This window comes from Amblyomma maculatum, chromosome 8 (assembly GCF_055883805.1).
Source record: "Amblyomma maculatum isolate TAMU_Amacu chromosome 8, ASM5588380v1, whole genome shotgun sequence".
Classification (NCBI taxonomy): domain Eukaryota; kingdom Metazoa; phylum Arthropoda; class Arachnida; order Ixodida; family Ixodidae; genus Amblyomma; species Amblyomma maculatum.
This window is the reverse complement of record NC_139351.1, coordinates 194039-206484: the sequence shown is the minus strand read 5'-3', so window position 1 is coordinate 206484 and position 12446 is coordinate 194039. Positions and strand designations below refer to the sequence as shown.

General features: G+C 44.5%; 1 protein-coding gene across 1 annotated transcript; it reads left to right on the top strand.

Annotated features, from left to right (window-relative positions):
* Positions 1–247: 247 nt before the first annotated feature.
* Positions 248–9084, top strand: LOC146180416 (uncharacterized). Its single transcript, XM_084576016.1, has 3 exons — positions 248–378; positions 1771–1896; positions 6434–9084. Exon 3 carries the CDS (start codon positions 7059–7061, stop codon positions 8913–8915), a length of 1857 nt encoding a protein of 618 aa, XP_084432142.1. The 5' UTR covers positions 248–378; positions 1771–1896; positions 6434–7058; the 3' UTR covers positions 8916–9084.
* The last annotated feature ends 3362 nt before the right edge of the window (positions 9085–12446 follow it).

Below are 12446 nucleotides of genomic sequence, written 5' to 3'. Positions count from 1 at the left end.
GCTTTTTTTTTTATTTTCCGCATGTTTCATCGTTGAATTCTTCCATCAAAAATTTTTGATTAGAAGTTAAATGACCATTAAACATGTTTCTATCATGATGCTTCGGTGAAATTTTAATCAGTGGCTGAATAGACATGGAATAGACGCAGCAAGCAGCAAGCTCAAGAAGAACGAAACCGAACCTATCTTCAAAAAAATCTGAAATGAGCCAATCTAATCCACCTGACAAGTTGATTTAGTCATGGAAGATGGCTTCACGTTTCCGTGTTCTGCATTTTCTGCGCAGTTACAAATACCTATGGCTGTAATGCACTGCTAGCATTCTTTTTGCTGTGGCTTGGTGCGGCTGGCACACTTTGTTCACCCGCTGATTCCAAAGTAAGTATTTCACCGAACTTTTGTTTCTTTAGTTGAACTTTTCGATGCACCGATGGTGCTGAGCTTTTGGGTCAGGAAACAGCTCTGTACTGCAGCCGAACGGTCGAGTGTTTTAGGCGAGACTGACAGGATGGCTCCGCGCCGACTAACTAAAGTGCAGCCTCAAGTCTGAGGGCCATCTTTCTCGGCATTACTGGACGCTGCGCCAGTAAGCAGCGCAACTTCTCTGTCTCTGATAAAGGAGTGCCTGCCCGAGCTTTAAAGGAGTTATTTTGTTAACCATGCGCAACGTGCTGAGTTGTAAAAACTATACGAGAAAACTTTTGCACTCCTCGAGCCTATCGTGCGACATGCCTACACTTGTGAAAACGTCGCGAGCTTTTTTTTTTTTTTTTTTTTTTTAATGGATAGCCGCTGATCTTTCTCTCTCGAGCTTTACGGCAACTAAAGTTTCTAGAAGGAACGGCTGTAGCTACTAAATAACTAAAGGTTTAGTACTCTCCTTCAGCTTTGACAAACCAGGACAGCACCTTGCGCATGTTGGTTATGCATGTGGGACCGAACCGCGCAGAACAACCGGACAAGGAGATGAGAGAAAAAAGAAAAGTCAGCACTTGTCTTTTCCTTGACCCGTTGTTCTGCGCTGTTCTGGCACGAATTTGACATACCGCCGCCGCGATACACTTGGGCTGTGAGCTCTGGTGCCTGCAACGCCTTCTTTTATGCAAAACAGGCGTACTGGGAGGCCATGCAAGCCGCGGGCTCAAAAAAAAAAAAAAAAAAAAAAAAAAAACAAAAAAAAACACGAGTTGAGCAAAAGTGAGATGAAAACAAAATTGTTGTTGCTTTGTCCTTACAGATATTCAAAGGCTCCTCAGAACTTCACTATTATTGACAGCGAGATAATGCCAAAGCTACACTAGAGCCATGCAGCACCTTATAGTGCATGATACTGAGCTTATGTCTCGCACTGAAAGCTCTTACCATGTTCTTAGATTATCATATTAAAGTAGCTTTAAACCCATGCTTGTTAATACAGTGATAGCCATAAATTTAATCTAGGGCATCATGCTCACATACAAGGCTTCTGATAACCGCTGGTCACATGATGTGGGCTATAGCAGAAACCTGTACCTGGTCATCTTACAAGCATTTGTGCAATTGATGCTTTTAATGTGTTGTAAAAGATTTTGTGTTCTGTTTCTGTATGGGAATGCTTTCCTTATTGAAGGCTAACATTTGGCTTGCTACAGCAAAACCTCTACCTAGTCATCCTAAAAACAGCACCGCAGTTGGTGCTTTTAGTGTATTGTAAAAGTATTTGTGTTCTGCTTCTGTATGGCAATGCTTTTCTCGTTGAAGACTAGCATGAGGCTTCCAAAAATTTTTCAGATGCCATTTGCTGTAGCCGATTTCGTAGGCCAACAGGAAGCAGCACTTTGAACATGGAAAACTGTCATCCACGGGGGAAAAACAGCAACATCCCTTTGCATTCTCATTTCTTTGGTATGGCTAAAAGTGAGTATTGTATCATTATCTATATTATTAATATTGAATCATGATTGTCAGTGTTGAAGTTGTTTGAGCGTGATGATTTTAAACACATAGGACATCCCTTCGACATTAAGGTTTTAGCTTGTTTACATGTAGGATGTAGAACTGGTTTCAACAAACTTAATGCAGCAAATTCTTTTTACATTGTCCACCATGTTACTTTTTGTCATTGGACGCAGTCGTCCACTCTTAGCTTGAATGGGAATGTGTGGCATGCAGTTTGCAAAATAGCAATGCATCCGTCACAGCCATGCATCAAGGCTAAGTGGCTTGTGCGTAGAGGGACCAGCCACTCCAGCTTCACGTCATCTGCCTCTTTGCTCCGGTGTGCAGACGTGCATTGAGGCAAAGTGGTTTATGTGTAGATAAACCAGGAGCTTCTTTGTCAGATCTGGCTGTTTGTTACGGTGTGCAGATGCGCATTGAGGCAAAATGGCTGATGTGTAGAGGGACCAGGAGCTGCTGCTTAACGTCCTTCGCCTCTTTACTACAGTGCACAGCCGTGCATTGATGCTAAGTGGCTTGTGCATGGAGGGCCCAGGAGCTGCAGCTTCATGTCTGCCTCTTCGCTCAGGTACGCAGGTGCGTATTGAGGCAAAATGGCTTATGCATAGAGGGACCAGGAGCAGCTGTGTGGCGTAGTGTGTATATTTGCTATGGTGCGTATCGAAGTACAATGGGGGGCTCATGTGTAAAGGTACCATGAGCTGCTGCATCATGTTGTCTGCCTCTTTACTATGGTACGCAGGCATGCATCAAGGCAAAGTGGCTTATGCATAGAAGGACCAGGAGCTGTTGCTTCACATCTGCTATGATGCGCAGCTGCGTATTGTGGGTGGTGGTGGAAAACATTGCCATCAGATACAAATACAGGAGGTTACTAGCTGACCCTGGGGGGGCCTGTCCTGACAAAAACAAGGGGTCCCTAGTTTGGGACCCCAGTGGTGGTAGAGGGACTAGAGGCTGGTACTTCACGCTGTCTGCCTCTTCGCTACGGTGTGCGGCTGCGATGGATGCAGTGGCATCTCAAAAAGTGCACGCCACGCACTCGCATGTTCAGCCTGAGTGGACGACTGTGTACCTGCTATAGCTTTGTTATTCATAGAATAAACCTAGGCCAAGTTGGATAAATTATAGCTCACCTCATATGTGGTCAGCAAAGAAAAGCCACTCCAGAAAATCTGATGCATTTACTGTCATAGGATTCTTATTCATATACATGCTACTGACAAGTCAGATTCTTTACCCTCAGAAATGCCAGAATAACAACCAAGGGTGCGTCTGTAATAGTCTAGCTTGCTCTTTCTCTGCAGACTTGAGTCAGATGTGTGTTCCATTGCTGTGGGTGGGACAGGTGTGAATCTTTGATTTTAAGCTTGCAACAAGTATGTTATTGTAGTTTAAAGGCAAAACGGTACTAATAATCGTAGCCCCCCGTGGCCTTTATCCCCTTTTAATAGTGTTGCTAGACACTGAATTATTAGTTTACTCTGCACTGTTTCTGTCTAGTTAATGTGCTGAGATGTAGATATATTTATATGACTTGGAGTTGTCGACTTTGCACTTAGAAACATTGTAGCGTTATCTGATGTGTTGCTTTCATTTCTTTAATGATTTCTGTAAGGGATCGGTGGGTATGCTAGGCACCATTATTAGTCTGCTCTTTTTGGGTCACCTGTTCAATGCCCAGCTGCGGCCGTCTCCCACTTGCCCTCGGACAGGAGGCAGAGAGACGCGCACAGAGACGCAGCTACAGCAGCTACAGTGCTTAACGGAAATGTAGGCAGAGAGGGAAAGAAGTCCCCTCTTCCGAGGACTTTGCTGTCGCACTCGAAGACGCGGGGACAGGCAGTTTGTTCTCGTTGCTGTGTCATGTAGGGGGCTCATTTTTATTTAAGGAGCTTTACGAACAGTATACAACTAAGGGGTCCTTAGTACTAAGCGTACTAAGGGATCCTTAGTACGCTGACTGGACCCATCACCCGGAGGCAGCACTGCTTTGAAACGAGCACCTCTTTTGGAAGAACTGCTTATCGTTCAAAGAAAAAACACTGTCAGGTTGAAGGGTGTAAGGCCCTCTTCCTTGTTGGGGAGCCCATAAAAGTGACAATTATTCAGTGCAGGCGCACTGAGTGGGGTCTCGTTGAGGATTCCAACCCTGGATGTCAACAATGGTGGGAGACAGCGGCGTTGAAAAAGGGCAAGTGTGTAACAGGGACGGTATGATGTGGGTTGGCTCTTCTGTTGTGGTCCGCAATGGTGCTGACTCGGACGCCAATAATTGCAATAATTGCCCTGTAAAAGGAGCTGCCAAGGATGCAAGCTTTGGGCAATGGTTGCGCACGTGGGACACCGTTTTGATGGGTTCTAATTATTTATTTTCTTTTTTTTTTCCTAGGGGAGAGAGTTTGGCATGTGACCTAGTGAGCCAATCATTTCGAGGTCCATTCTCTAAATTCCGTTTGTTGTGAAACGAATTTGTTGTCCCTTTTTGCATTGCTTGTATTAGGGAGAGGGTGAAGAACTTATGAAAGTGGAAAGACATGCCAAAATGTTTGTTAGCCAGTCATGTGTGAGTTCGTTTTCATCGGGGAGAAGAAATGTGGGCGGAGTCCCGAAGTTAATGAAACGGCCCCGCGGCCTGGAGAACTCGTTCTGAGCTAGATTTTGATCTCTTTACTCTTCGGCATAGATCATGGTCATTGTTTCACCTGTTGTAAATACGTACATTCATGTATAAAATTTTCAGTTCATCTTCCTCTCCGTGTGCAAGTTGTTGTGGCCAGATGCAGTAAATTCACTATTTTCATTTCTATATAACGTGCCTTTCTGAAGATGGTGAGCTCTTTTGTCCAATCCTGTAAGAAAGCTGCAAAGCGCTCCCAAATCTTCCACAAAACTGTGTGATATCTTTAATACTAACTGCGGCTTGGTGTCACTCAAAACATGTAATTGAGGTAGATTTCTTCCCCCTCCCCCTCTTTTTGTTTGTTCAAATGAGGATCAGCAGACACTAACTCTTGCTTTTGTAATGCCCTAGGCCCCGCCTTAAGGTAGTACTCCAATGTCAATACCATTTTTATAGCTATGGCTGTCCAACAGCACTAATGTCTTTTATACACTTTTTTTACTAATCTCTTACCCAAGTGGTGGCTTATACTGCGGGGGCAAAAGTCTGTACAGTATGTCTGTAGATTTTGGACTAGAATCGCGATGTAAACGAATTGTGACCTTATTTCTCTTGCACACATGAAAGAACTAACGTTCAACTTTCACATCGACAAGTATGGTCCGAGTTTCCTGGTTGATGTGAAAGTTATGTGCTTTGATTGCAGTTTGTGTAGTCCACACACTTGTCCCCGATATTACATAGGGGCAAATTAGGCGCCTTTACATGGGCACTTTCTTTGGCGCCCACTACCTTCCCCATAAAAAAGCTACAGTGTTTCTTGTGAACAGCTGGCTGCATTTATAAATACCATTATTTTTTTTTGTAATTTGTTGTGCGTAGTTGAAAAATCCATGACATACATGCACAGCTGGTTGCCAGAATTATGCAACCATATTTCAGTAACTAACATCCATGCTGCATGCTGCCGGTAATACATCAGGTGCTTGTGGTTGTCAGCTTTTTGTTTTGTGTAACTATAAGCCTTGCTATTGTAATGTCACATATAACGCTGTGGGTAAACAAATAACTTTTAACTCTTGTAGAAGCATGAACACTGCACAATCACTGCGGCGGGCTATGCTTCCACATTGGGCTTTAGCCACATGTCAAATGTCTATCTTTATTCTGCTGCAGCAGCTTGCATGTTATCAGATAAGTTACTTCGTCGCAGCTGCTCTAAGGAGACGCTTTCTAGACGCTTGTAGCCTAGATGTTGATGTCAATATACCCCCGACACGCCCAGGGAATGTCTTCAGTAGAGTGTACATGGAAACCAGCGAAATGTGCAGTTTACAGAACAAAAAGGTAACAATTTTAAATGATGTTATTATTGATCACTTCTTTTCAGAGCAGGAACAATGACTTTAGAAATCTGCCTGTTAAACCGCTCAAAATGCAGGTTTCTGCCGCCAATGCGTACCTGTGTAATACTGCAATGCTCTGGCTGTGCTTTATGTTCATATACAGCATCCTTTATGCTTAGTTTCTCTGCATGTGCACTCCATGTCTTGGGCATTGCTGAGGGCGCATAGCAGCAAGCATAACATGCCATGTTTGTTCAGAGTGGCATGTTCAAAGAGACGACATAAAAACATTAAAATACTGAATGCCAGGTTCTGGTCAAACTACGTTTGTATCTTTTGTTATTCTGCATGGGTTTTGCTGCAGTTATATGACCTTTCTATATAGTATGTGACAGTTATGAATGGAGATGCATGCGTACAGTGCCATCTGGAAAAAGCAATTGAGAGAAACTGGCAGTTGCCCTTGGAGATGTGTAATCAATGTTCAGCACAGATAACTTGAATTTCATTTTCCCTTCTATTGCAGGAGGAGCCCAGCCTGCTCTTTCCATCTTAGGCCTGAAAGACTAGCAACAGCTGATCGAGCAAATGCACAGGATAGTAACTGCTCCTGGAATCCCAGCCTGCGGAGGCCGCCCACAGAGAACTCGATCATCTCGCTAATTCCGAAATATTAGGTTTCAATAAATACCTTTTCCTCCACCACCTCCCCAAGGGAAGAGCTGTCACGGCCAAGGATAATTAAAAAAAATTATTCAAGTAGATTCTTAATACTCCAGTTGGCCTGCATTTTACCATGCCATTCCTTAACATCGATATTTTTTTAGTGTAGACTATTTATGCATGCAGTTTTTGCAATAAAGGCAAAAAAAAATGCTTTTTTTACAACCTCGCATGCTGGTATGCCTATGCACTTAGCATGTTTTCAGGAATGGTGCATTTGTGTAAAGCTCAGCTAGCATATGTGCCTCTTTGATGGAAGTTTTAATTGCACACTACTGTTCAGTGCTTTGTGTGTGAAAGTAAAGCAGACAACAGGAAACTTGAACCTGTTGCATATTCTATTGTCTGCTTTACTCTCACGACAAAGGCATTGAGCACTAGTATGTGACTGAAATTTCCATGGCACATGCTTGCTGAGCTTTACACGAATGTTATTGGCAAGTTTTTACACGAATAGCGGGCCCTGCAAGCATGTTCCGGGAAACGTCCGAATGTCCGGCTGCCCGTCGGACGTCCGTGGGACGCGATCCGGATCCACGAACGATAGTCCGACGGACGTCCGCTGTACGTATATCGAACATAACCGAACTTCCGTCGGATGTCCGAAGGTCCGAGAATGGACGTCCGTCGGTCGACCGTCGGACGTCTATGGCCGTCTGGGAGTGCTCAAAAATGTTCTCTACCCCCACTTTAAAGAAGACCTTGCATGTGATATTGGCAACAGCAAGTACAGCATCATTGTTGATGAATCAACCGATATTTCGGTGACAAAGTATTTGTCAGTTTGTGTGATTTACCACAGTGAAGAAACGTCATCAATAGTGACAACGTTTCTGTCCCTTTGCGTGCTAGAAACATGCGATGCGCGCGGCATTGTTGAGGCCATAAAATGTGCTCTGAAGGACCACAATATGAAACTAGAAAATTTGGTTGGAATCGGAACAGACAATGCAAGTGTGATGACAGGTGTGAACAACGGCGTTCATCAGCTGCTGAAAGCTGATGTGCCACACCTAGTTTTGATTCGCTGCGTCTGCCATTCGCTTCAACTGGCGACATCAGCCGCCGTGGCAGAAGGGCTCCCAAGAAGCTTAGACTACCTTGTTAGTGAGACTTACAATTGGTTTGCTAGGTCTTCGTCCCGGCAGCAAGCTTACAAGAAACTTTACGGCCTGCTAAATAGCGGGGAAGCGCCTTTAAAGATCGTGCAAGCTTGTTCGACCAGATGGCTTTCGATCGCGACAGCAGTGGAGCGAGTGTTGGACCAATGGGATGAGCTGAAGGTGCACTTCCAAACTGTTAGGCTGACGGAAAAATGCTACAACGCGGAAGTGCTGCACTCTATGTACTCTGACAACGCCAACAAAGCTTATTTGCTCTTCCTGAAGCCAATACTTCAGCATATCCAAAGAGTGAACAAGTCCTTTGAAGCTAAGAATGCAGACCAGACAAAGCTTCTGGACGACCTCGTACGACTTCTGTCTGCCCTCATCAAAAAAGTGGTGCTTCCAACTGTAAACATCGACATAATCACGACCAAAGTAGAGGACCATCTTGATCCAAAGCCGTACTTGGGCTATTTGTTTGAAAAACACATGCAGGAAATGAAGGAAGCGGGGTTTAATTCCGAAGATGAAGACATATTGCGAAAGCGATGCATCAAATTCCTGGTTTCTCTCATCGAGCAGATACGCCAGAGGCTTCCTAAGAACATTGAAACGTTAAAAAACGTGGGACAGTTGGCGGTTGAGAAAGCCTTGTCTGTGTTGAAGCCTTCACTAGTACCACTCATGGAAGCAGTAGGTGTACCGCCAGCCAAGATAGATGCGGCCGAAAGCCAATGGAAGAGCATCACAACTGTCCCTTGGACGAATACATCATCGACTGAGAACTTCTGGTGTGAAGTAAAAAATTATAGAGACTCTTCTGGCGAAAACCCGTTCAGTCAATTAGCGGACTTCGCTATATCAATGCTGGTGCTACCCTACTCCAACGCGGAAGTGGAAAGATCATTCAGCCAATTGAGCTTGCTGAAAACAAAACTACGAAACAGGCTCGCGCCAGCTACTGTGAACGCCATTATGGTGATCAGAGCGGGGCTGAAGAGGAAGAACAAAGGATGTTTTGATTATCAGCTGCCAGAAAGGGTTACCCGACTCATTGGGACTGATACCACTTACAGCGGACTGAGCGAGCCGTCTACATCAGGAAGTGCTGTGTGTCAGCCAGTTCTCCAGGTGGATGACGAGGATTCCGATGATGATACCGATTCGTTTGTGTTTTGACTGGTTTTGACTCTGCTTCAAGGCTTGCATAGCGTTGCTTTTGGCTAATGTTCTCTGGACACACCCTCATGTTCTGTTTGTAATTACGAGCAGTGTGATATGATATACGTACCCGTCTGGTGTAATCCTCATTTATATTTCAAGATGTTCATAATAAACCGGTGAAAAAATGCACATCTCCCTTCTAGCAATTCACTGCGCACTACGCTTAAAAACGGTACAATTGCCGGCCTATTTAGTTTCTCTTGCATATGAGAAAAAAAATTGAGGAAAGAACGCTCGCTGAAAGGCATGAACAGTACTGTGTAGTGAGCTGCATTGGACGCTGGCCGGGAACTATATGCGCTACAATTAGTCCAAATATACGCTCGAAAAAAACCTTTTTTCTTTATTAGCCACATTTACAATTTGCCAGCTCTTCGGCTCGGGGCTGCTTGTAATGCACGCACAAGCAGACGCTACTTCCGACGACGCTGCGTATTCTGGTTTCGCTTTTGCTTAGCGTGTTCTGCTGAAGGCTGTGGCACCGAATCATTACATTTCCTTCCATTTGTAAGCCATGCAGGAGGTCCAGTGCAAGTATTTTTACATCCAGCACCGCAGTACATATTAGCGGTTATTTTGGTGGTTTTTCGAAAATATTTAGCGGGTTTTTAGCGGATTTTTGGGTCCTTTTGGCGGAATGCTGGCCACCAGAGGTGGCAACACTGCTAGCGATAGTATAGTGCTCTAGAAGATTGGAGTGTGTCGACCGCGCCGCGAAATGCATGAGTGCGAGGGGCCGCTTTTGCGATGACGGAGGCGCCGCAGCGCAGAGGGCGCCACCAGCAACTGGTGTGTCAGCCGTCCGAGCGCCCGCGTATGCGCGCTGTGCGGCGGGGCGGATACCGCGCGGACTGTACGTTCTTCAGAATGGCAAAGCGGGCGAGTTGGTGATACATGGTTTAAAAATAAAACAGCGCAAAACACACAGACGAAAGAATAGAAACAGACACCACAAGCGCTGTCTCTCAACTGATTTTTTAATCATCGGAAACACTATATATAGAGGAACACAACAAATACATAGAAGAGCACGTGTAGCTACGTGTTGTCCAGATACGCCACTTCACTATCGCGCAGTAACAGCGAAGGTTTGCTGACGCACAACCTGGTTCTTTTAGTTCTTTTAGAGCTTCCATGATCAAGTACGGAGGCTTAGAGAGGCAGGTTATCCGGATGAGGTGATCACTCTTGGATGCAATAAATTAATCAAAAGGCTCAAGACCTTGCCGTCTACTCAGAAAGATTGTGATAAGCAGAAGACAGCGGTTATTCCCTATATACACCGTTTGTCGCATAACCTTAAGAATGTGGCCCGCAGGTCCGGTGTTCGAGTGGTTTTTTCGGCCCCAAATAAGCTTGGAAAGATTTGTTCCATTGTTGATAGGAAGACCAGTAACGCTTTAAATCCAAAACAGGTGTGCAGGATAAAACATGACCGAGAGTTTGTTCCTTGTTGTCAGGGGGTGGTCTATAAAATTCCCTTTGCCTGTGGTCAAGTGTATGTTGGCCAAACGGGACGTTGCATAAACACACGTCTTTGTGAACATAACCGCTCCCTGGTATCTGCCCGTTCCTCGAACTTAACAGACCATTGCCATGAATGCCAATCATGTTCACCTTTATTCCATTATAGCGACATTTTGTGCAAACACCCGGTGCAGCTGACACGTGAAATTATTGAAGCCTTTGAGATGACAAAAAGAACCAGGTTGTGCGTCAGCAAACCTTCGCTGTTACTGCGCGATAGTGAAGTGGCGTATCTGGACAACACGTAGCTACACGTGCTCTTCTATGTATTTGTTGTGTTCCCCTATATATAGTGTTTCCGATGATTAAAAAATCAGTTGAGAGACAGCGCTTGAGGTGTCTGTTTCTATTCTTTCGTCTGTGTGTTTTGCGCTGTTTTATTTTTAAACCATGTACGTTCTTGTTTGCTTGTGCGTCGTCTCGAGCTGTTCGCGACAAGATTTTACAAATATGCCGGTTAACGGTGCTCAGTACTGTTAGCAATCACCTAATTTATTTTCCATTTTGGCCGTCGGCAAGATCTCGGGGAAGTAACATGACAGGAGTTGGCTCCGAAGAAAACAGATTGGAGAGGGCCGGCGTACGACTCGCACAGCACGCATCACTCGCCGTACAGCTTGCTTTAGCATTCCTAAATCACCCAATTCACGTCCAGAAATGTAGTCGTTTTGAAAAGAGGGCAGTGTGGAGGCAGGATGTATGAAGAAGTGAAATATACAACACGTGCGTTCGAGCTCTGACTAAAACTGGTCACAGTAACGCCATTATCAAAACAGTCCAAAATAGTACATTCCGTTGTTTCCCACGCCAACTATGCCGACTACAGTACGTCACTGAAGCCACAATTGAAGTCGGCATTCAGTTGGAATGAATTAAATGTGGACTACCCCGCATGGAGGTAGAGAAAAAGAAAAAGTTTCCATTCTAGGGTACGCAAGCCACCGGTAATATGCAAGTCATTACCTCCAGAAGATCGCTCTAGTCCTGTTTTATGTACATACAAAATTAAAAAAAAAATGAATAGCTTTGAAAAAGAAATAAAGACGGGAAATAGAGGACGCAGAGGCTATAGGGTATACGCTTATTCGCTTCCGCTAGATCATCCTTCTGCGAAAGAGAGGTTGTGAGGCCGGCACGGTTTCTCACCACGAACAAAAATGGCGCTATAGGTTCGAAGCTAGGTCGCAATTTACTCAAAAATTTGGCTCGGATGCACCGTCCTTTTCGACTGCTTTGCACTTCAGATTTTGCAAACTTCCTGTAAAACGTGAAGGTTCAAAAAGTTTACCTACTTGGAGCACCAGAAAAGCTCCCACTTGAAGCAATGAAATTTAATGTGTTTTTGCGGCTTCGCTCTTTGCGAAGTAAGCGAATCACGGCAAGGGTTCCCAAAGGGAAAATAATTAAATTCCCTTGGAAGTATTTCACGTGTAATATCAACCTTGTTTACAATTATAGTCTGGTTAGTACTGCAAAGAGCACCCGCGGCAAGCAGCCCGATAACATATAGTCCGCTAAGCAGTAGTTGCAAGTATATCCAGTCGATTACTCATATTCCCCCCCCCCCCCCCCCCCCACCACACACTCAAAGAATAAACACGTATTATGTCCGCATTCGATTTCGGCATTAGATTAATTGCTTGCTTATTAGGTGCTCGTCATCTTTTTCGCATTTTTCCTCTTTCTCTCGGTGCGCGCCAAGAACTGCATCATACCTGCCAATTCGACGCACAATTATCAGGGCTTTTATTTTTGTCTGTTTGCTCTGTACAATTTGATGCCAGTAAAGCGTCCGCACTCAAGTGCCCACTATATATATGAACGTATTACGTAAGTGACAGGTTTAATTTTTCACATTTTATTTGAACTAATGCCGTTGCTGTACTTGACTTTTTGCTTTTTTTTTTCATCTAAACAACTGGTTCACCCATTGGTTAGTGGCACGCAAACAAATGTCCG